The 22951-nt window shown below is 40.9% G+C and overlaps 1 protein-coding gene across 1 annotated transcript; it reads right to left on the minus strand.

The window, feature by feature from the left end:
* Positions 1–563: 563 nt before the first annotated feature.
* LOC135073512 (zinc finger matrin-type protein CG9776) lies at positions 564–21698 on the minus strand. Its single transcript, XM_063967697.1, has 16 exons — positions 21293–21698; positions 20855–21041; positions 19869–20062; positions 19542–19675; positions 18205–18333; positions 17174–17277; positions 14685–14803; positions 13228–13397; positions 11532–11668; positions 10427–10538; positions 9129–9212; positions 8531–8751; positions 7965–8101; positions 4090–4220; positions 3145–3210; positions 564–2374 (listed from the first exon to the last, which is right to left on the minus strand). Exons 1-16 carry the CDS (start codon positions 21596–21598, stop codon positions 1834–1836), a joined length of 2772 nt encoding a protein of 923 aa, XP_063823767.1. The 5' UTR covers positions 21599–21698; the 3' UTR covers positions 564–1833.
* Between the last annotated feature and the right edge of the window lie 1253 nt (positions 21699–22951).

Consider the following 22951-nt stretch of genomic DNA (forward strand, 5'->3'; position numbering starts at 1 on the left):
TTAGGTACACACGACAGCACATAGGAAAGATACGATACGATAGTTTGTCATTCTGTGATACATTATTTGCTAGTGTGCTAATCGGTGCTTTGGCCTGGCATATCATATACCCGTATTGTAAAGACTGGTGCCTGAAGTAGGTTCTGAAAGAGCCTGTATTACAGGTCACCAGGGACTCACACACGGCATAATTACATTTATGCCGTGTGTGAGTCCCTGGTGACCTGTAAAGTAGCCAATAAGTTCGCACCACGTCTCTGTTACAATTGAAATAAGGTTGTGTTATCAACTTTTTGGCAACTTTGGGTGTCACGAACTATTTGACGCTGACTGTACCTACGAGGGCTTTCGCGAATGAAAAATCCGCCAGATGGCAATACGTAGACGCGAGGTCCAAATGCTGCATGATTGGTTATTTTTGACATGACATTGACAGATATGTCAAAATCCACCAATCACGTTGCAGTCAGACCCCACATCCACGTCCCGCCATCTAGCGGATCTTTCATTCGCGAAAACCCTCATTTCCATCTCTCCTATCATCAAATCAAATCAAACAATAATTTATTATAATCACCATGATATTTATTATCATCCACCAAATGCATGTCAATAACTAACTTTACGGTTAGATTTATAATTCCATAATAAATGTAACATAACATTTGCGAAAAAATATTACAGATTTATCTCAATCGTCCAGTTCATGTCTCACATAATAACACTATAAATTCAAGTCCCATTTACAAGTAGCCATTCGAGTTAACGAAATAGCATGGTGACCAAATAGATATCGTAGAATAGGCAACTTACATGACAAATTGACCCGAATTAAGGCGCGTGCGCATAGGTCTTTTGTCGCCGCGACAGTATTATCCATGACGGTATATCTGTTTCTTTTACACCTATAAAAAAAAAAGAGATAATTATTGTCACGGTGATAAAAGTCACCCGTGCGCGCGCGCCGTTATAATTTTACTAGCACATTTATTAAACCCTTTCACTGTGCACAAACGAGTCAACAATAAAACATTGTTCCGCACTAACAATGCGTTCAAGTACGGACGACGGCATGTCAAGCCTAACATTGGCTTTTAATGTGGTTGTAATAGATGCTAATTTGTAACAAAAATGTATAACCTGACGTGCCGTCTACTGTAGAGCATTGCATTTGCAATTTGAATATGTCTTTATATTTACTATTTCATGCAGAACATTTTGAAAAAATATACTTATTAACGTGCAGGGACCAATGTATAATAACTTTTTTATTACAATCACATCGTAATGATATCGTGAAGATGACCACATTTAGCCAATATATTCTAGATTTTGTAATACTAAGCCCTCTTGCTTGACTACGACATAAAACTGTTTAATCTCACACAGGTGCAGTTATAATATTATTGCTAACAATGACAGTAATATTGGCACACTAATATTAATCTGTTTCATTATTTAACCAATTTGTATCATTGATCCTTTTTGTTGATGTCACACAATCTTAGGTATAATACATGTAAAGAATACGTTACACGCAATAAAGAAATTGAATAAGAATTATCAACTTGCTAATTAGCCATTCGATTATTAACATCATATTGGCACATCCATGCCTAACATCACAAAAGTGGTTACGAAAATATATCTTTCTATATTATGATCTGTCTGGCTTCGGTGCAGTGATCAATATTTATTTGGATTCTGATCTTCGTAACATCTATATTATAGTCCAGTAGCAGAAGAGAGAGGTGTTTTTTACATTTCGATTCTCTAATTTGTAGTGTCGTCAACGCATCACCAGCGACTGAGGCGGCGGACCCTTATCTTGGATCAAATGTTGGCGCCAACGTCTGACGCGTCGATGCCTAACATGGCCAAGTCATCCATTTCCTCCTTATTTTTGGCGGGCGGACCGTTAGCCTGCGCCGGCGGCTGCGGTTCCGTCTTCGGCTCCTGCTTGACCTCCGGTTTATTCTGCTGCTGCGACTGCTGTTGCTGTTGGTTCTGCTGCTGTTGATTCTTCTGCTGTTGGTTTAGTTGCTGCTTCTGTTTGTTCTTGTTGTCGTGCTTGGGGCGCGAGTTTCGCGGCTTGGGCGATGCCTGCGGCACGAGGGGCACGTGCGCGTCATACAACGAGGCACGCGGTGGAAACAGCTGCGCATTGAGATCGAACCCGAACATTGGTTGCGGCTGGAATAGCGGCGGGAAGGGCGGTATGCCGCCCAGTGACATGGGGAAGCCGGGCGGCAGGCCGAAGATGCTGTCTTGTTGTGTGAGGTCCGGTTTGACTTCGGTGGGGAAGATGATGTCGAGGGCCTCTTGGAAGTCTTTGGGCAGGTTCGGCGCTAAAGCGGGAGGGGGCGGCGGCGTCCTGGAAAGTACATGTTTAATAAATAAATAGTCTCAGGATAGCGAGTCGCGGCTTTAGGTAGATGATGATAGATGATCTATGAGGATATATCAAATATGACAGTTTGTGAGCAGATTTCATCGATGAATACATTTGACAGCGTACCGTATCGAAATGCTTACTGATTTCGCACGGATTTTATCTTATTTTTTAGTAATGTCATGACATAAATAACGGCGCATGCACTGCTTACACCTAGCACACTATATTGTATGAACACTACACCACCGTGCAGTGGTGGGTGTGTATTGCTGACTATTTATCTTAGAGCGGCTATTTATTTTGTGCCATACCCGTGGGTTTCACGCATTTTCAAGTAAGAGCTGGAAACCAGTTTTCTGCCCTTTTTAGGGTAGTTTAACGCAGGAAGCATTGTCTCTATCTCCTGTAGATTGCTCACTATTGTTAATTTTGACTATGTGTTCATTATCATCATTTCAGCCATAGGACGTCCTTTGCTGAACACCAATGTCACAAAAAGTACATTCTGTGTTTTTATTATTATTTAGGCAGTTAAATACTGTACAGTATTTAGTACACCATTTTCTTTATTTTCTTCCATCATACACAAGAATATGCGTGCGTGAGTCAATGCTCGCTCGTATGTGAGGCCTTGTCGAATAGTATCCTGTAGGGTGCTATCGTGCTTGTTTTGTTTTCGATGTAAACTCGCGGAGATGAACAGGCCTGCTATGACTATGTGTTACTATGTGTGTAGTGTGTGTACTCACGGCTGCGGCAGGTAGGCGGGCGGCGGCGGCGCGGCGAGCTGTGCCGGCAGCGCCACCTGCGCCTGCCTCTCGAGCTAGGCCTGGTGTTACTATGTGTGTACTCACGGCTGCGGCAGGTAGGCGGGCGGCGGCGGCGCGGCGAGCTGTGCCGGCAGCGCCACCTGCGCCTGCCTCTCGAGCTAGGCCTGGTGTTACTATGTGTGTACTCACGGCTGCGGCAGGTAGGCGGGCGGCGGCGGCGCGGCGAGCTGTGCCGGCAGCGCCACCTGCGCCTGCCTCTCGAGCTAGGCCTGGTGTTACTATGTGTGTACTCACGGCTGCGGCAGGTAGGCGGGCGGCGGCGGCGCGGCGAGCTGTGCCGGCAGCGCCACCTGCGCCTGCCTCTCGAGCTAGGCCTGGTGTTACTATGTGTGTACTCACGGCTGCGGCAGGTAGGCGGGCGGCGGCGGCGCGGCGAGCTGTGCCGGCAGCGCCACCTGCGCCTGCCTCTCGAGCTAGGCCTGGTGTTACTATGTGTGTACTCACGGCTGCGGCAGGTAGGCGGGCGGCGGCGGCGCGGCGAGCTGTGCCGGCAGCGCCACCTGCGCCTGCCTCTCGAGCTAGGCCTGGTGTTACTATGTGTGTACTCACGGCTGCGGCAGGTAGGCGGGCGGCGGCGGCGCGGCGAGCTGTGCCGGCAGCGCCACCTGCGCCTGCCTCTCGAGCTAGGCCTGGTGTTACTATGTGTGTACTCACGGCTGCGGCAGGTAGGCGGGCGGCGGCGGCGCGGCGAGCTGTGCCGGCAGCGCCACCTGCGCCTGCCTCTCGAGCTAGGCCTGGTGTTACTATGTGTGTACTCACGGCTGCGGCAGGTAGGCGGGCGGCGGCGGCGCGGCGAGCTGTGCCGGCAGCGCCACCTGCGCCTGCCTCTCGAGCTAGGCCTGGTGTTACTATGTGTGTACTCACGGCTGCGGCAGGTAGGCGGGCGGCGGCGGCGCGGCGAGCTGTGCCGGCAGCGCGACGCCGGGCGGCGGCAGCGCCACCTGCGCCTGCCTCTCGAGCTGCGCGCGCGCTATCTTCTCCTTGAACTCAGCCACCTGGCGCGAGGACATGTTGTGATGATAACCAGGTTACCAGAGGCACAATGTGCTCAGGAACTAACTTCCTAAAGTCTGTTCGCCGAGAGTTGATAAATATTATGAAATGTCTTGCAATAGCGACTGTCGCTTAATTATCGCATTCTGTATGGCGGGCGTCGTTTGTCACAACGCGCACTGAGTACCATGGTACGAGCCACGCAGCTGTCGTCAAGCGCCCCGGCCGGCGGGCGGCGGCGGCCACAGCGTGACCACTTTTGGTATATTTCTACTTTTTTAGTAGATTTGAGGCAAAGAGAACGATGATTTAGTAGTGCGAAATCGTTTAGTAGATTTTGGTAGATAATTGGTATTTTTAGAACATTCTTATAAATGGTAGTCCAAAATTAAACTGTAACCGAGCCGAGAATCCAGGCCAAAAAAAAAAGGCCAGGCCAAATAATCTACCAACTTTTTCATTATATCGACAAAAATAATTAGCGGGCCGCAATTTATAATGAGTTTAGAACCTCTGATATTTAATTTTTTTTATCAACTCTCGGCGAACAGACTTTAGTGAGCGTAAAGTTCCCCTAAACATTATGGGCTGTTTCAAATTAGACAATAAGAGCAGGATGTCAGTCGTGCGTTTGTGAGACCGCACACTGTTGGTCATTGTCAATTTTATTTCAACACAGTTGTCATACGTATGTATATTCCGTGCGCAAATGAAACGGATATCCAACGTCCAAATACAAATAATTTATTTGTGAAACACAGGTAAGCAGTACAAGCAGTAGTCTTCGAGCCGTAATCAACCTAGTCGACATACAAATGTTAAGCATCCATCTCAACAAAACGTCTTATTTGAAAGAGCCATAATGCCAGTTTTTACTGAACATAGGATCGTCTGAATTTAATGCATAAATATTTAATAATCTCAATGGCTAAATCACGTAAAATTAAATGCTTTGTTCGAGTTTGGTGAAAACGGATAGGAAATTCATTTGAGCTCTATTTAATCCCTCCTAACATTAAATATATAACATAAATTAATATAAAGGTTTGATATGGAAAGCTGCGCCCTATTGCTCACCTGATTGAAAATAGCGACGGGTAAGTCGTCTAGGCCGCACGCAGCGAAGGGAAAAATAAATGGTGAGGTAAATGCATTCTACCGTGCACAAATATTATGTGGTCTATACCAATCCCCCAAAAGATGAGCATCCCGCACTTAAATAAGTATCTTGATTGGACTAAATATTACATGAACAGTGACCAAGCTTAATAAGGTATTGGTGTCGCTGATTAACTACGCTTCTACAATATAAGCTTAATTTTTTGAACTGATAACAACTGTTTACAGCATTTTTGCGCACGGGTTATGCATAGCTTATTTTTATTGCTTTAATACCTAGAAATAAGAATAACAACAAAAAATTGTTCTGAATTTGCTTTTATGTGTAAAAAATAGAAAAAATCATATCAATGAATGTATGAAACATGAACGAACATAGAGATGATTTCATTTGTTGCCAATTTTTTTTTTCTTTCTTTCTTTAATTCTTTCTAATTATTAAAACATACCAAACATCCATTTAAGATTCATTCTCACAAAAGAAAATTTAGAAAAGAGTCCAAATATTTATTAAAAATGAAAAGTTCTAATTTCCTGTCATGTTCCATAGAAGGTTTTTCTCATAAAAATCTAACCCTATCATGCTTTCAGTTTACTGGCCTTGGTAACGTCGTCTCTCAAATCCCACTATATTTTGATGAAAGCGTGCCCCTTTTTCTTGCGAATAAACCCCCATAATTATCTATAAATATATCCCAATGAGAATGTGACGTGCATCTTTAGAGACATTCTACTATGAAGATGGAAAATTCAAATCGCTATAACTCTTTAAAAAGCAAATATTTTCGATTTGTAATTGCACTTTTTTATACAGGGTGTTAGGTAAATGGGTATATGAGCCGACATTAGCCCATGTTAACATGGTCATATAAATGGTATGGTGAAGTCAGAAAATTGATATCTTCATTTTAATTATTTTAATTTTCAAACAAATCGGATTTTATAAAATTTATTTTGTATGAAAATTAAAAAAATTAAAATGATGATATCAAAATTCTGACTTCAGCACACCATTTATATGCCCATGTTAACATGGGCTAGTGTCGGCTCATATACCCATTTACCTAACACCCTATATAAAGGACATTGTCAGAAACGGCCTTAGATTCCTGGGCACAGCAGTAAAGTATCAAAATTAATCTCTTACTTTTTGAATACATAAATATTAATTAGATTGTAACGGACACTTGAGGATTAGAAAATTATTTCATTTTCTAATCCTAATAAAAGTATTTTATATGTATTCCATAATACTATGACGACATCCGGACATTTTAGGGTGTGGCCTGCTCCATATCCTATGAAGTTCCATAATTTGTGTCGATAAAATCTATGTAAAATCGGCACAAGGCAATGCCGTACTTCATTGTTAGGAATCCACGTAATAGTGATGTTGACTGCGGTCATCATAGACAATAAGATACCGATCTTGTAAATAAAATAAATCGTCCAAATTGCTACAGTATGACTAGATTTTAATTAAAAGTTAAAAATATATTGCACGATACTACAAGAAGCTATCTAATGTGTCCAACTGGTCTAAAAGGTCATGAATAAAATAAAAAAAATTGTAATCATAATACTGATATTGACAATGACAACAATATGGGATCATCTTTAATATAATATCTGTAACAGTTTCAAAATCCGATGAAAAATCCAATGCCGCTTAAAGTGAGAGAAATGTCTAAAGTTCTAATAGAATTGAAAGTTTTATTCGCTCAAAATGCTTATAACAATAATTGGTAATACATTTCAAATATTAAGTACCTTTATAATGTATCGATAGAACCAAAATGATGTCCTCTCAGCTTGGAAAGGGAAAACCCAGGATTGGGGGAGCGCTCCAGGCAATTTTCAGAACATTTCATAGGTGGTAGTAAATAATATTTATTTTATTATTAAAATTGAATATTTTGATATTGATAAAATTGAATATACCTTTCGATTCAAATACCGAATATTTTTCAATCGATAAAAATTATCGGGAATTGTTAAAAATATTCAATTAAAAGTTGTTCAATCCCTAGTCATGCATAGACTAAGACGGTAACCATGGAGATAGTTAGTTTGGTAAGTCACGTGTTAAATGTCAAGAGTGGAAAGTAAACATAGGATTCATGTTATTTATTTACGTGCAAAATGTAAGTAAGTAAATCATAAAAGTGGAACGCCGAGTTATTTCCAAAACCCGTCCAATATTATAATACAATTTGGCTGCGACAACTACAATACAGAACATCTCCCAAATCGATGTGCATACAATATTATAATACAATACTAGTAAGTAAGAGGTTATGATAACAATATTGCTATCAATAAGTTTATAGAATTGGTCCGCCAGGAATAATTGTTCTTACATAAAGATTTGTGTCATTTAGAACCTAGAAAGTATTTTTTCGGCACTGTTGATCTAACGGCGAACAATGTATGGAGAACGAACATTGTCCTTTGCTTCATGCAATCAGAATATAATAAGTAAAATCCATGCGCAAAAAAAAAATTTTTTTTTTGTTGAACGGTGTAATTTTTCTTTGCAATGGAGCTACGAGAACAAGCAATGGTAATTGAGAAATATTAAAAATTATTATAAAAAATGTTACTAACTAAACAACATCTAAGCCCACCTTTTTCTGTATCTCAGCGTCCATCTCCTCTCTTCTCTTCTTGGAGGCCTCTTCTTCGTCCTTTTTCTTCTGCTCCTCCTTCTTTTGTTCTTCCTGCTTGATGGTCTTGCCTAAATGCTTGTATACAGGCATTTTACCTGTGAAAAACATTACCATTTTCATTATTGTGACTAAATTAGAATTTTAGTACGCAACTGAATGTAGACCCGTTTGTTTTATCGCTTTGAGGATTAAAGAAAATACATAATAATTTGGTTGACTAGCATGTAAGCGCATAGGCGAATACTGTTTTAAGTCCGGTCGCCGAAAAGACAGAATTTCGGCCAATGACCCCAAGCTACCCATCCTTATCGCTCGAGCTTAATTACATTGCGGTCGTGACTATGCGACAATATCCGTCTCCGTCTACTAAAAAGTTTATACCGTCGTCATGTACAGACAATAGCATAATCAAGGTAGACAATGTAGCATCTTGTGCAGTTGTAACAGGGGCTATTATGCAACAAAAAAGTGCATTCTGATATGCTGTCGGCTATACATAAAGCAAGGTTTTCAAATATACTCACCAATAAACGGCATCTTCCTGATCTCCGGCTTCTTCACGTCAGTCTGCGATGGGCTTCTCCGGCGCTGTTCGTCGCGCGTTTCCCGCGAGCGGGATTTACGGGACTCGCGGGAATCGCGCGCGTCGCGGGATTCGCGCGCGTCGCGGGATTCGCGTGTGTCGCGGGATTCGCGCCGCTCGTGCGGGCTGCGCTCGCGTCGCTCGCTTTCACGCTCTCTCTCCCTGTAAGATGAAGTCGATCTTAACTTATAAACTTATTTTGTCCGAGCTTGATATACCTATTACAAAAGATAATGAGACATGTAAAGAGCCCCTTAGGCCCAGAACAGACGGTGAAACGCAACTGCAACGAAACTGCAACTTTCTGATGATTCTTATGAATGAAACTGAAAGTTTCAAACTAGTCGCGTCATGTGTGGTCTCTCAACGGACGCTATGGCAGAAACTTAGATGCAACTCAAAAGTAACTAGCAGTTGCAGTTGTGTTTCACCGTCTGTTCTGGGATTTAGGCTACCTTTTTAAATTATTATTTTGATATTCATGTGTCCAGTCTTAGATTAATCTCAATAAAAAGACTTTAGTGCTTTGTGCTTTTTACCTGGTTTTTCTCGACTCCGAGTTGGAATGTTCTCTATCTTTCTCCGGCGACCGACGTTTGTCATCAGACTTTTCTATCTTGAATCTGAGAATACAAGAAAAATTTTATAAGTAAATAATCTGGACAGGCTTAGAGCGCTTTTACATTTAGGCGATTTAGCAGCGCGACAAACGCGCGACAGACGCGCTGGCGAAAATTTTATACTATGTACCAGCGGATGCATGCCTTCACATTATAAAAACGCCGCTACCGTGCATCTAAATGAGGGCTATCGTTTTTATACTTAACAGTTGGCACCCCTGGCGATTGACAGGACTTTACTCAACAGTAGCGCCATCTTGATGAGTGCAAATGCGATAGTCCTCCTACCACTTTAGCGCTCACCAGTTGGTGCCACTGCCTTCGCTACTAGCAAGTGACAGGACCTTACTCTACAGTGGCGCTAACTGGTGAGCGCTAAAACGATAGCCCTCATTAGCAAGGCTCAATCCTTCTGACTAGCATAAGTGTAGGCCAAATCCTTTATTTGCCTATGGCAAAAGAGACGCGCTTTTGCAGTAGACTGTCAATTCTGACACAGCGGTAACAGCGCAATAATTGCTGTCTATTCCTAGACTAAATGACCTCATCATGATGGCGACCGATGATAACAGCGTGGCGGCTTGGTGACATGTTAAAAAATCATGCATGTATTCACAAACATAACTATGAGGTCTCACAATGCGCGTGGACGCACAGGGCGACACACGAACCAATCACAGAGCTCTATTTAACGCTGTCCGTTCGATTTGCTGCTTCACTTAGGCTGGGTTGCAACATCTTACTTTGACTTTAACAAAGGTCAAAAATCTGTCAAAATCGATACAAAATACACTGGTTATCGTCATAGTCACGGTTAAAGTTGGGTGGTGCAACTCAGCCTAAAGCAAGCATCGGTCGTTTGTGAATACGGGCGTTAGACAAGCGAATAAGGTTAAAATAAATAAATAAATAAATCTTTGGACAATTTCACACAGCGCCAGCTAGCCCCAAAGTAAGCCACTTAATGCTTGTGTTATGGGTGCTAGCTTAACGGATATACTACTTATATAGTTTTTTTTTTAAATACATACATATTATACATAGTCACACCCAGACCCGTCACAGAAATTAAAATTCATCATTTCAATTTCTGCCCGGCCGGGAATCGAGCCCGGGACCTCTCGGCATAGTAGTCCGTTCTGAACCACTACACCAAACGGCCGGTTAAAAATCCGATGGGAAATATGTTCCCACTACGTTATCGAGGTATTTCCCACCTGTTCTTGAGGTTGTCGAGCAGCTTGCGGTCGGTGGCGTTGAGGCGCTCGGCCTGGATGGCTGACATCCACTGCGACAGCGTCTTCTCGTCCGGCTCGAACTTCTTCTTGCCTGCAACAAACAACAATCAATAAACGTCAAGTCAATGTATTTTATATTTTTATTAAATGGCAACCAAACCTCCTCCTGAGAGGTTTATTTCTGCCAATGTCAATTTTCATTGATTGCTTGTTGTATAATAGAACCAAGTCTACGTAATACATCAATCTTTTTATTATTACTAGCTGTAACTTTGTCTAAGCTGCTCACGTGACTTTGGCGAAATCGTAGTTCCCAAAACCAATTTGTGGCCAAAAATAAATCTCCGTATGTGTGGTGATCGTTTCTCAGTTAGTCGTCCGGTCAACCAAAGTTGACATAGACTGTCTCGTTCCTTATACGGGTCAACATAACACCTACCATTCCTACTAAGCTACATTTCCTATGGAATAAAATAGCCGGAAGATGTAGTGTGGGCAGGCTTCCCACTAGGTGGACTGACGATCTGGTGAAGGTCGCGGGAGGTGCCTGGATGCGAGCGGCGCAGGACCGGTCTTTGTGGAAATCCTTGGGGGGAGGCCTTTGTCCAGCAGTGGACGTCTTTCGGCTGAAACGAACGAAACTGTAGATTTTGGCTACACCGGAGTTGCAGCGGTGGGAATAGTCCCGTAGCATTTTCGTGCGTATGACAATAATTTTAGTCACGCTGGTTCGGACTCCGTCGTCGTCGTCGCCATCGTCCGCTGTAGGCCTAAGATGCGCGCCGTGATAATTCTTATCGACGTCAAAATGTATGGGCAAAATCGATGAAATGGCGTGATAGACGCTTATCGCGGCGCGCATCTTAGGCCTACTGGACTATTTTGGTGAACCCACTCGCAGCAGTTAGCTAGAGACATTTGGCTTATTTTTTTTGTTCTATTTAAAACTGTATCTCATGTTGATAGCCTAATAAAATAAATAAAATAAAATAAAAGTAACACACACATGTTAAGCTGACTTATGCTTAAACCGAAGGGTTAACGATTCTTTAAAAAAAACCTAGATGTAGGTTCTGTAACTCACTTTTTTTCTTCTTCTTCTTAGCGTCGTCATCGCTGTCGGAGCTGGACGAGCGGCTGGAGTCGGAGCTGCTGCTGCTGTGCTTCTTCTTGCTCTTCTTCTTCTTCTCCTTCTTGCGCTTCTTCTCCGGCGGCGGCGGGCTGCGCAAACATCAATAAAATTTAAGATAGCGAAACATGGGTCTCCACGCGACATTTTGATCTGAGTATTCACTGCTTGACGTTTCTATTTTAAGAAAAAACGCATTCAAAAAGTGAACTGCCATAGCATTGTTGATACTGCCACAGAATAATAATAAGTACTACGTACAGAAGTTTTACTTCACGAAGGTATTTAAAAAAATGTATGCTCAATGTCACTAACAATATGGTATAATTTAGCCTGTCTCAAGAGTCAAGCACCATTTTGTTGACAAACGTCAGTGATCGGCACTGCGCCGAAGCTATAGGGCTGACTTCGGTAAAATGATGTGACGTGAGGTGCCAAACTGCGGAAAATGGCGGAAGAAATACATGATTTTGCATGAATTATCATGAATAATATTAACTACTTATTTACCTCTCAGTGTCTTGAGGCAACTTAACACTAGAGTACACGCGCGGCCTACTAGAGTAGACCAGGGTAACATTTTACGCTATAACTTTTTAAAAACTCGCGCCAGAGAGCTGGCATTCCAGGAAAGCCTCGTTTACTAAATTTGTCAATAAGCTTGGGTTGCTAGCGTCTGCGCACTTTTCTAAAATTAGCCGTCAAAACTGCGGGTCTACTCAAAAGCCCGAAATCACTCAGCAAAAAAATACGGAAAACTTGCAAAAAATGGGTTTACCCCGTGTACCAGGCAGTAGAAAGTGTTGAATTCTATGACAGATTAAAAACAAATCATATTTTTTCAGTAATTTTGTTTTTGCTAATATGGATCTCAGAGTGCAATTTTGGTCCAAAAAATTTACAACTTTTTAATCTGTTAATAATGTTTTATCCCAAATAGTTATATAAATAAATGTTGATTATAAAAGGACTTTAATAAACACTTTTATCATTTACATAGTAATTTTATTTATAAATTGCTTACAAACTGATTTACAGTGATTTTCAATTGGCTTACCAGAGTAGGCCACGCGTGTATTGGTGTAAAAAAAAGGGGCGCGTGTACTGTAGTGTTAAAAAAGTATATTCTGTGTTTTTATTATTATTTAGGCGGTTAAATACTGCACAGTATTTATTAGGTACACCATTTTCTTTATTTTCTTCCATCATACACAAGAATACGCGTGCGTGAGTCAATGTTCGCTCGTATGTGAGGCCTTGTCGAATAGTATCCTGTAGGTGGGCCATCGTGCGTGTTTTGTTTTTGATGTAAACTCGCGGAGATGAACAGGCCTGATACTGCAAGCAAATGTTACCTGCCTGTCAGCTAAAACGTTTTTTTTCTTTCATTTTTTAAATAAATAAGTAAGTGGTGTTATAACATTAGACAGACATAACCCTTAACCAGGATTAAAAAAAAAGGTAATGGTTTTCAAAAGTATCTTCACAGCATAAAATTCAAATTGATGTGGGCTCTGTGGATACCAGAGCCTGGTTAAGGGTTAAATTAGAAACATTTTCAAGTGTGTTCAGAACAGATACATGCGCGTGATCATTTTCACAAAAAGACGAGTTTTGTGACATGGCACGTATATTCAATAGTCGCTCTCACCTGTTGTCCTTGCGCTTGGTGTGGAAGCCGTCTTTGTGGAAGGTGATGGTATGTGCGGCGTACTGTGGCTTTTCCTCGACCTTGCCCTTGTTGGCGCGAGACTTCTCGAACGCCTTCTGACGGTCCGACATCCAGTCTGTTTCCCAGTGGGGATTTTGTTCGACGAAATTCTGTAGGCAATAGGATACATTGATATTTTAAAAATACTATAAAATGTAACAGTTGAAAGATTAGAAGTAATTTTAAGTGATCTTTCTTTCGACCAAGGACAGATGACATGATGGAAACCGTCTGGTCAGTGTAAGGCGTGTAGGTCAAATCCTTCATTTAAAGGAGAATGGTAAATTAAATACGGCCTTGTTCCTGCTATGGATTATTGATATAAAATGACTTGATGATGATGTTGATGATTATGATGGCATTTTATAAAACACTTTGGTTAATGTAGCAAATAAACAATAGAACTTTGCACGAAAATCTTAATCATTTCCTCATAAAAATAATCCATATTCACAAGGAATAATTTAGTAATTCAGTCATAATGAAAATCACAACTTGTTTGTCATATTGCATTTGGGGCGTGATATTGTGGGTGAGATACAAAAAAATACAGCTCGTGAGCATTTGCATTCAATCGAATTGAGTTTACAATGACAAGTTTGAAGTATTTGACGACGGCCGAAAATGGAAGTAAGGGGAACGACTTGCATAGTTCATGGAACTCACTTAGGTGGTAATTTTGATTCGATTATGATTTTGCAAGTTTGGACTTAGACCATTGCCCCTTTTACATGCGAATGACTTAGCAATATTTTGCGAGAACAAGTGGGTGTATTCAAGTGTATTGTGATGAAAATGACTCATATTTTTATTGGTCCCAGAAATAATTTCGTGAGTAGAATATTTAACATCTAATAGCAAATTTTTTGTCAGTCTGGTAAATGTTTAAAGAGCAAGTAATGCAGCGTTCCAATTCGTCCGGTCTATCTATCACTATCTACTATGTGGTAGATCTTCCGTGCATATCGGAATCTGGAACCGGGTAACGCAGGACCGGTCATTGTGGAAATCTTTGGGAGATATCTTTGTCAAGTGGATGCCATTTGGCTGATTCACGCCTCCCACGTTATGTGCGTACAGCTTGTCTTCTTTTCTACTTAAAGCCCGTTGTGGTACTGGCGAGCTGTCATCAACCATTGTATGCCTACAGGTAAAGCCTGGTCCGTAAGCACGTAGAATTTTGTCCAATGACCCCAAGTTACCTATCCTTATCGCTCGCGCGTAATTATATTGCTGTCGCGACTGTGCGACGGGCGCCCGCAGTGAGTGTGCGAGTGCGACAGCAACATACTTACGCGCGAGCGATAAGGATGGGTAGCTTGGGGTCATTGGACAAAATTCTACGTGCTCACGGACCAGGCTTTAGTGTTATTGGCATAGGGCCATAGGACACTCACGGTATAGTTCTTGGAGTGCTGCACGGACTTGAGATGCGCGGAGGCGCAGTGCAGGTCGCCGATGAACTGGTCGCACAGCTTGCAGTACCACGCCGTCGATGGCACGAAGAACTGCAGACCTGCGCCACACACAGTACTTACTTCACACACACATAATATTACGAGGATTGCGATAGAATAGAAGATGATTGCAGTGATTCATTTTTAACCCTTAACTGGTATCGTGGGGGCCGCGCGGCCCCCACGCATGGCGTTTTCTTTGATTTCTAAGAAGCTACGCATCGTGGGCAGCCAAAATTTTTTGTATTCTCATATCGGCACTACTCGCGTCTGATGCAGGCGTTTCAGCACTGCATCATTCACCAGGACGAAAATATATACGTGTTGGGGTCCGCGCGGCCCCCACAATACCAGTTACGTTAGTTTTTTTTCATGACAATTTTTATTTGTTTTTTTATTTTATTGCAGTATTGGTGGTTTATAAGTGATAAAACAATAGAATATACCTAGAACGAAATTTTTGATTCCAAATTAGTGATTAGTAGCATGTCAGAAGAAGGATATAGTGATAATAAAATTATAGGTCATTGTGAAGACCCAATAACCAATATTCGGTCGATAATGAGGATATTGATTCTGATTTTCAAGTATTTTCTTCAGAGAGTGAAAATGAAGATGTTGTAGGACCTAGTCAATCCGGCTACTATGAAAAAATAAATACAAGTGGTCAGAAAATCCACCAGCACCTGCTAATGTTTGTCAACATAATATTTATGTTTTTATTTTTGTAAAATACTTATTATTTTTGGCAGTTATTGTATTATTGGAGTGGCAGTGGGCGGGGCACATAGCTCGTAGAGACGATGGCCGTTGGGGCAGGAAAGTTCTCGAGTGGCGACCACGGGCTGGAAAACGTAGCGTGGGCAGGCCTCCTACTAGGTGGACCGACGATCTGGTAAGGGTCGCGGGAAGAGCCTGGATGCGGGCAGCGCAGGACCGTTCATTGTGGAAAACCTTGGGGGAGGCCTTTGTCCAGCAGTGGACGTCATTTGGCTGAAACGACGACGACGACGACTTATTATTTTTATTTAATATTACATTAAAACGTCATTTATTATTAAGTTCACGTTATTATGGATTAATTAAAATAATAATATTTTTGCTTATAACTTTCTAAACGGTAGGTTTCATAGATATTTGTAACGTTAAAAAAATATTAGGTAAAAAGTTGTTACTATTATGTAATGTCTTGAAGTATATAAGTAAGAAGATTTAATACAATAAAAACTAAATGATTACATAGAACAAGCCTGATATATATCATTTATGAGCATTTATTCAAGTATATAGGTAAAAAATGCTTGCTAGAAGCAAACATAGTATGGGGGCCGCGCGGCCCCCACGATACCAGTTACGTATGTCCAATTTACGATACCAGTTAAGGGTTAAACCAGATTTAACACTATGATTTTGCAACTACCCACACACTAGCGTCTTTCGAGTGTAGTCGTCTTGCCAGCGCTTGTGCTAACATCGCGTCGTCCATTGTCACACTGATTGTACCCTAATGCGCAAGCGCTGGCAAGACACTCAAAAGTTTCAAAGTTTTTTTTATTCTGTACTGAGGCCCTTTCCAGGGCGCTTATACACGTCCCAAATAGCTTGCCCTACCACCACTTTGGGACAAAATATGGGCTGGTGCTGAGAAGAAGTGGCGGAAGAAATTCAGTCACCTTAAGCCTAGACGCAGACCACAGATTTTTAGTCGGCCGATAGTTGGGTCGGGCCGTTGATCAGTATGGAGATATATTAAAGAAAGTGTGCACATTACACCGATTTGGTATCGGCCGATTCTTCGTACAAATTAAAATCGGGCCCAAATATCGGCCAACTAAAAGTCGGTTTGCGGTGGTCTGCGCCTAGGCTAAGAAAGATGTAGTGTTGTTTGTTTAGTAACTTCAGCCACAGAATAATAATAAGTACTACGTACAGAAGTTTTACTTCACGAAGGTATTTAAAAAATGTATGCTCAATGTCATTAACAATATGGTGTAATTTAGCCTGTCTCAATAGTCAAGCACCATTTTGTTGACAAACGTCTGTGATCGGCACTGCGCCGAAGCTATAGGGCTGACTTCGGTAAAGTGATGTGACGTGAGGTGCCAAACTGCGGAAAATGGCGGAGGAAATACATGATTTAGTATGAATTATCATGAATAATATTAACTACTTATTTACCTCTCAGTGTCTTGAGGCAACTTAAAAAAGTACATTCTGTGTTTTTATTATTAGTTAGGCAGTTAAATACTGCACAGTATTTAGTACACCATTTTCTTTATTTTCTTCCATCATACACAAGAATACGCGTGCGTGAGTCAATGTTCGCTCGTATGTGAGGCCTTGTCGAATAGTATCCTGTAGGTGGGCCATCGTGCGTGTTTTGTTTTCGATGTAAACTCGCGGAGATGAACAGGCCTGCTTCAGCTCACCTCTGATAGGAGTTCGCTTGGTGGGCGCCGAGGGGATGCTCGGGAAGCCCTCGTTGACGCCCGACACCGAGTGCCACGGTGCCTCCATATGCGCCGCCGCCATCCTGGGGAAATTCGCAAAATAATAAATAAATACCTTGGACATTTTACACTGCGCTTCTAGTCCCAAACTAAGCAAAGCTTGTACTATGGGTACTAGACAACGGATATAAACATACTTAAATACTTTTTTTTGTAAATACATACTTATTATACATATAAAACACCCAGTCCAATACAAACAAATATGTTCACGCACACAAATGTTTGTACTGTGCGGGAATCGAACCCGCTACCTCCGGTATAGTAGTCCGTTTCGAACCACTACACCAAACGACCGACAAAAATAATCAATACACTTTCAACACTCAAGTCATCATACTTAAACTGAGGCCCGCTTTCCATCAAGGCGGAGCAGAGCAGAGCGGAAGAAGAAGAATGAAGAAGTGTTTTGAATAACCAATCAAATTTCATTATTTTCACATCTCCTCTCTGCTCCGCGCCGCTACTGCCGCTGCATTTAACAGCAGAATGAATTGCCTAAAGCCTGGTCCGTGAGCACGTAGAATTTTGTCCAATGACCCCAAGCTACTCATCCTTATTGCTCGCGCGTAATTATATTGCTGTCGCGACTGTGCGACGGGCGAGCGATAAGGATGGGTAGCTTGGGGTCATTGGACAAAATTCTACGTGCTCACGGACCAGGCTTTAGCATTGTCTAAACTGGCAATGGGCAGGGCACATAGTATGCAGAACTGACGACCTGGCAGTAAGGTTCTAGAGTGGAGGCCATGTACCGCAAAACACAGTGCGACGTCCACCCACAAGGTGGATCGACGACCTGATAAAGGTAGCAGGAAGGCGCTGGATGCAGACCGCTACCAACCGTCCGATATGGAAGTCATTGGGGGAGGCTTATGTTCAGCGGTGGACATCCTGTGACTGAAATGATGATGAAGAGAGAAAACATTACAACTGAGAGCGGTACTGACTTGTGATGCGCCTGCGAGTGCAAATGGTTGAGGTAGTCCTTGGCGGTGGGCGGGAACTCGTTGCACACGCGGCACCAGTGCATCTCAGGGTCGTAGTACACGTAGTTCACCTTCTTGTTGGCCGGCGACCTGACCACATTACACCATTTTACTTTATGCAATTAATATTGATTGAAATTATACAACTTATTTAAAAAGAAATTGAGATTCAAAACCTGTAGGGCCTTATTACAAAAAAGTTAAACCCGGGACGAACTCTGGTTTAAAATGACATTTCCATACTAAATGTCAATTTAAACCAGGGTTCAAACTGAGTATAACTTTTTGTAATAAGGGGCATAACGTTTCCATACGCGAAAAGTGGGCGTTACGTTTTATTCAAAACATGTGACGTCATAGTCCGTACGCGAAAAGTGCGCGTCATAAGTTTACTGATTGGACAGTGTCAGGCGCAAGTGATAGTAAAGACGGACCGGTCGGATCTCGCGAGAGACGTGTGATTTTTAAAATTAACACGTTTAATTAATTACGAATCGGAAGGGCATTAATCAAAACAATTTTATAATTATTTATTAAGTCCCAACAAGTGGGTAATTAATAACATTTCTTTTTGTATTAATGGTGTTTTTTTTGCCTAAAAAAGCCACGCGAAGATGGCTAACCGTTGAATCGTTTCATATCCATATATTTAGTTAGTCACCAATTCACCATAATATTATGTACATTCGATACTAAGATGTTGAGAATGATAATGATGAATGAAATGATTTTTTTAGTAGTATAAAATCCGAGAGCAGTAAAATACAATCAGCAATCTGGTTAACAAAAGCAACACACATTCGAGGGGCAAAATGACAACAATTAATGATGATCAAATACTTTAATAGGTTTACATAAGATACATTATAAATTGGCTGTTTTACAGATAGTATTACAACATAGCTTTTATTGTAATATGACACATAATATTTCAATCACTTATAGTCAGAATTATTAAAGAAATTTGAATATTAAAAACTTACAATTAAATAACACTTATCATTACAAAAAGCAATGGAAATAAAGCTTACACATTTAAGACCTTATAAAAAGCATTATTAAAATCATATGCTTTAAAATAAATTTTCATGAGTATCATTTTCCAGTCCAGTTTTCAAGACGCAAATCAGTATGGAAGCGAAGCCTGTTAACTTCATAACATCACGTGCATACCTGTATAAATAAATTAACGAATCCAAAGTATTTCATACTCACCTAAATATTTCAATAATATAACCATAACATAAACGAAGATTAAGAATATGCAATACTAGAAATAAAAATAAAAATAAACGCACCTAGACTTGCGTTTGGAACGCTCGCGGTCCGAGTCGGCGGAGCCCTCGCGTAGTTCCTGCGCCTCCTCGCCGATTATCCCGTTGAGCATGTCCACTACGTTGTTGATCGTCTTCAGCTTGTTCTGGATCTCCAACTATACAAACAGCAGGGCGTAATGCGGGGCACGTCCGTCGGCCAAACCCTCAGTTGTGTGCAAGCTCTAGATCGTAAGCAATAAATACACGCTACACAACTAAGAATTTGACATGAGCAGAAAAAATATACAGTTGGAGCTGTTAATTTTCTTGAACGAACAAAAATATATCATGTACTTCATAATATCAAACCTGCAACTTGGTGTTTTCTTTTAAGAACCTCTTGGTGTCCGGGCTCGGTGAGCGTTTCGCGTCACCTCGAAGTTCGTTTCGCTGATCTTTCAACGTGTCTAATTCCTTTTTCAATATTCCTGCCTTCTTGATGTAGTCTTCTCTTTGCTTCGATAGAGCGGCTTTCTGGTGACGCATCTCTGACTCTATAGCGGCTGTAGAATGGAAAGACAATGTGAAAGAATTGTCCCCAATATTTTGGGCTAATCAATTTTAATAGAAGCAAATTGGACTTACACTAGTGTTAACATTATGGAAATAGTGATGCTTCACTCATTTTAGCAGCAAATACAAACTAGCTGTCAGGCAATTCCTTAACGCTAAGTTTTGCTGTGGGTATTGAGATAGATCATGGCAGTCCTTAGAAACCAAAGTTCAAGTAACAGTTACGTCAAGAAAAATACCAAGCCTTATGAAAAATAATGTTGCACCTGAAATGTTCTGCAATCACAAGCCGATACGATAGTGTGCATAGAGTTATGAAGATATAAAATGCTGTATGCTATGCTAAACAGGAGATACCATAACAATCACAACCTAGAACAAACCACTAACATCTGACTGTGGACATACCTATTAGAGGGAGATGGTGATACCTATTAGAGGGAGATGGTGAGAAAATAATGAAATCATTTTCATCATTTTCACATGAAAAAACATGCAATGCAATAACCTCCAAAAACTTGACCCATCTAAAAATTGGATTTTTAGTGGTTCACACTTTATATTGTCTAATATTTACAAATTCACACACATTCAACTAAATTATTATAATAAATAATATAGTACATACAATAAACAATATTAAAAATAATTCATATCAAATAACAAAAACTACATATTGATATGAATTAAACTTTTAGCTGGCCTGTTACACAAAAGTCAAAGTTTACCTGAAAACAATAATAGAAACCATTGAAACGTTTCTCAGATACTACTTGACATACCTTCTTTCTTCATTTGGTCTTCAATGTTGTTGACAAACACAGGTGCGGGAGCAGGCGGCGGTGGGAGAGACATCTGGTTCCACGATGCTATCTCAGGGGGGATCTGAGACGGTGGTACTGGAGGAAAGTCTTCGTATATGCCAGAATATGATGGTTGGTACGTCTGGAAATTTTGAGGATTTGACGGCTGCAAAACAAAAAAATTTGGTTATAAAATTTTTAGTAATTTATCAAAATGCGTGTTTATAATGTCTGCTTTGCTTATGCTTAATTATTGACACCAGTGAGTCTGATTCGACACAATAGCAACACAAAGTGTTTGTTTGTAGCTCAGAAAAGCATGTACATTGAATGATTATGCTGCCATATTTGATGTTACAAATTGAACTTCTGTAATTAGTTATTAATGTGTAAGAGTATTAGTAATGAAATGCGTACTTCAGGTCGGAAATTTGGTGGTGGTGGAGGACCGGTGGCGAAGTTTGGTTCTTGATTTTGACCATCCCATAGCTCACTTGGTTCTGGCAGTTTGGATATTTCACTCAAAATGTTGTCATCCAAAACATCCTTGTCGTTCCTGCGAGGAGAGCGCGCGCGTGCATCAATGTCCCTCCTCATCGGGCTCCTGCTACGGCTTCTCTTCCGCGATCGAGACCGCCGCGAGTACTCCGCTGGTCGCCAGTTACGTTCTCGATCCCGTTCTCTCGGTGGTAGTCCATAGGGCTTTCTAGGATCCCGCGACATTTTTAACACTTTTTCTCACAATTAAAATGTGTGAAAAATTACCACAAAACAACAAGGCACGCTACATTTGACATACGTCTGCCATGTTGTTTTATTTTAGAAAAAAAAAAGGACATAGACTACTGAGTACAGATTAGAAAAATCACAGTTTAAAAATACTAGGTATTTTTTGTATCTCTTGTACAGCGCCATCTTTTTTTTTGTACACAATATTTTGTTGTACAAAACTTAGACACTTGCGTTTCCAAATAATTTTATAGATGTCGCTATGCTGTAGAAATTCAATTTACCCACTTTATTATGTTCATCTCATCCATGAAGCTAAAGATAAAAATGGAGGGCAAAGTTGGAACAAAAACTTGAGTCAAATACCTACTTATATCTATCTCGCTCTCTGCGGCCCTACCTCTCTTTTTAGTGTGAACTGTAGTATTGCTATCTTCTGATTTAAATCTCCTTGTAAATTCTTCGAAATAGCCAATTCACTAACCAAATCAGAGCCCCGATTACGGTAACTTTTAACGTCTACAATCCAGACGCGTTTCTGATTCTGCAATACGATTGGTCAAAACAGCTGACGTACGCTGTTGAACGACCAATCGTATCGCAGAATCGAGAAGCGTGTCTGGATTGTTGACGTTAAAAATTACCGTAATCGGGCTTCAGAAGTTAAACAAATATAAAATAATTAATATTTGAAACTAAGATTACCTAGTTAAATAAAAAATCACAAAATTGTCGGCCATTTAGGCTTAATGTGTTGGCGAATCAGGGAATTACAATCCCAATTCCTGGGTAATCGGTACCATGTGGCAACATCGGCCCAATCCGGCCCATCATGGCGGTTGTTTACTATTTTGTTTATTAAGCAGTTAATTTCGTTTGAAATTGTTTACAGGAAATAATCATTGTTTTATCACAAGAATTGGTGCAAAATTTTGTAGTGCGTGGTTGCGGTAGTACGTGGTGTCCTGGAAGTGACATAAGATTCCACGCGTAAGTGTTTATTTCGTGATTTCCGACATTGGATCATTGTAAACATTTTTCACATTTTTTACAGTAATTTCTTCCTAAAAGTTTTACCAGTAATTACACTTATCATTTTTAATGATACCTATGTCAAGAAATAAAGATTTTACATTGGTTTCATTGAATTTGAGCAATTTTATATTTTTTGTTTATTTAGAAAGAGCGAGTCTGCCCACAGAGAGCGAGATAGTGATACTTAGTTTGTGCTTCAAGTAGGTATTCGGAGTGTGGCCTCCATTTTTATCTGTAGCTTCATGATCTCATCTCACTTTTTAGGGTTCCGTTGTCCTGCCTGACAACTCTGACAAGGAACCCTTATAGTTT

This window comes from Ostrinia nubilalis, chromosome 7 (assembly GCF_963855985.1).
Source record: "Ostrinia nubilalis chromosome 7, ilOstNubi1.1, whole genome shotgun sequence".
NCBI classification, from domain to species: Eukaryota; Metazoa; Arthropoda; class Insecta; order Lepidoptera; family Crambidae; genus Ostrinia; species Ostrinia nubilalis.

Excerpts from the sequence above, each read along its gene's own strand:
- LOC135073512 (XM_063967697.1), bottom strand. The coding sequence starts at position 21,598 with ATGTCGCGGGATCCTAGAAAGCCCTATGGACTACCACCGAGAGAACGG. Across the intron at positions 21,042-21,292 it reads CACCAAATTTCCGACCTGAA|CCGTCAAATCCTCAAAATTT; the intron begins GTACGCATTTCA and ends TTTGTTTTGCAG. Across the intron at positions 11,669-13,227 it reads ACCAAGCGCAAGGACAACAG|CCCGCCGCCGCCGGAGAAGA; the intron begins GTGAGAGCGACT and ends ATGTTTGCGCAG.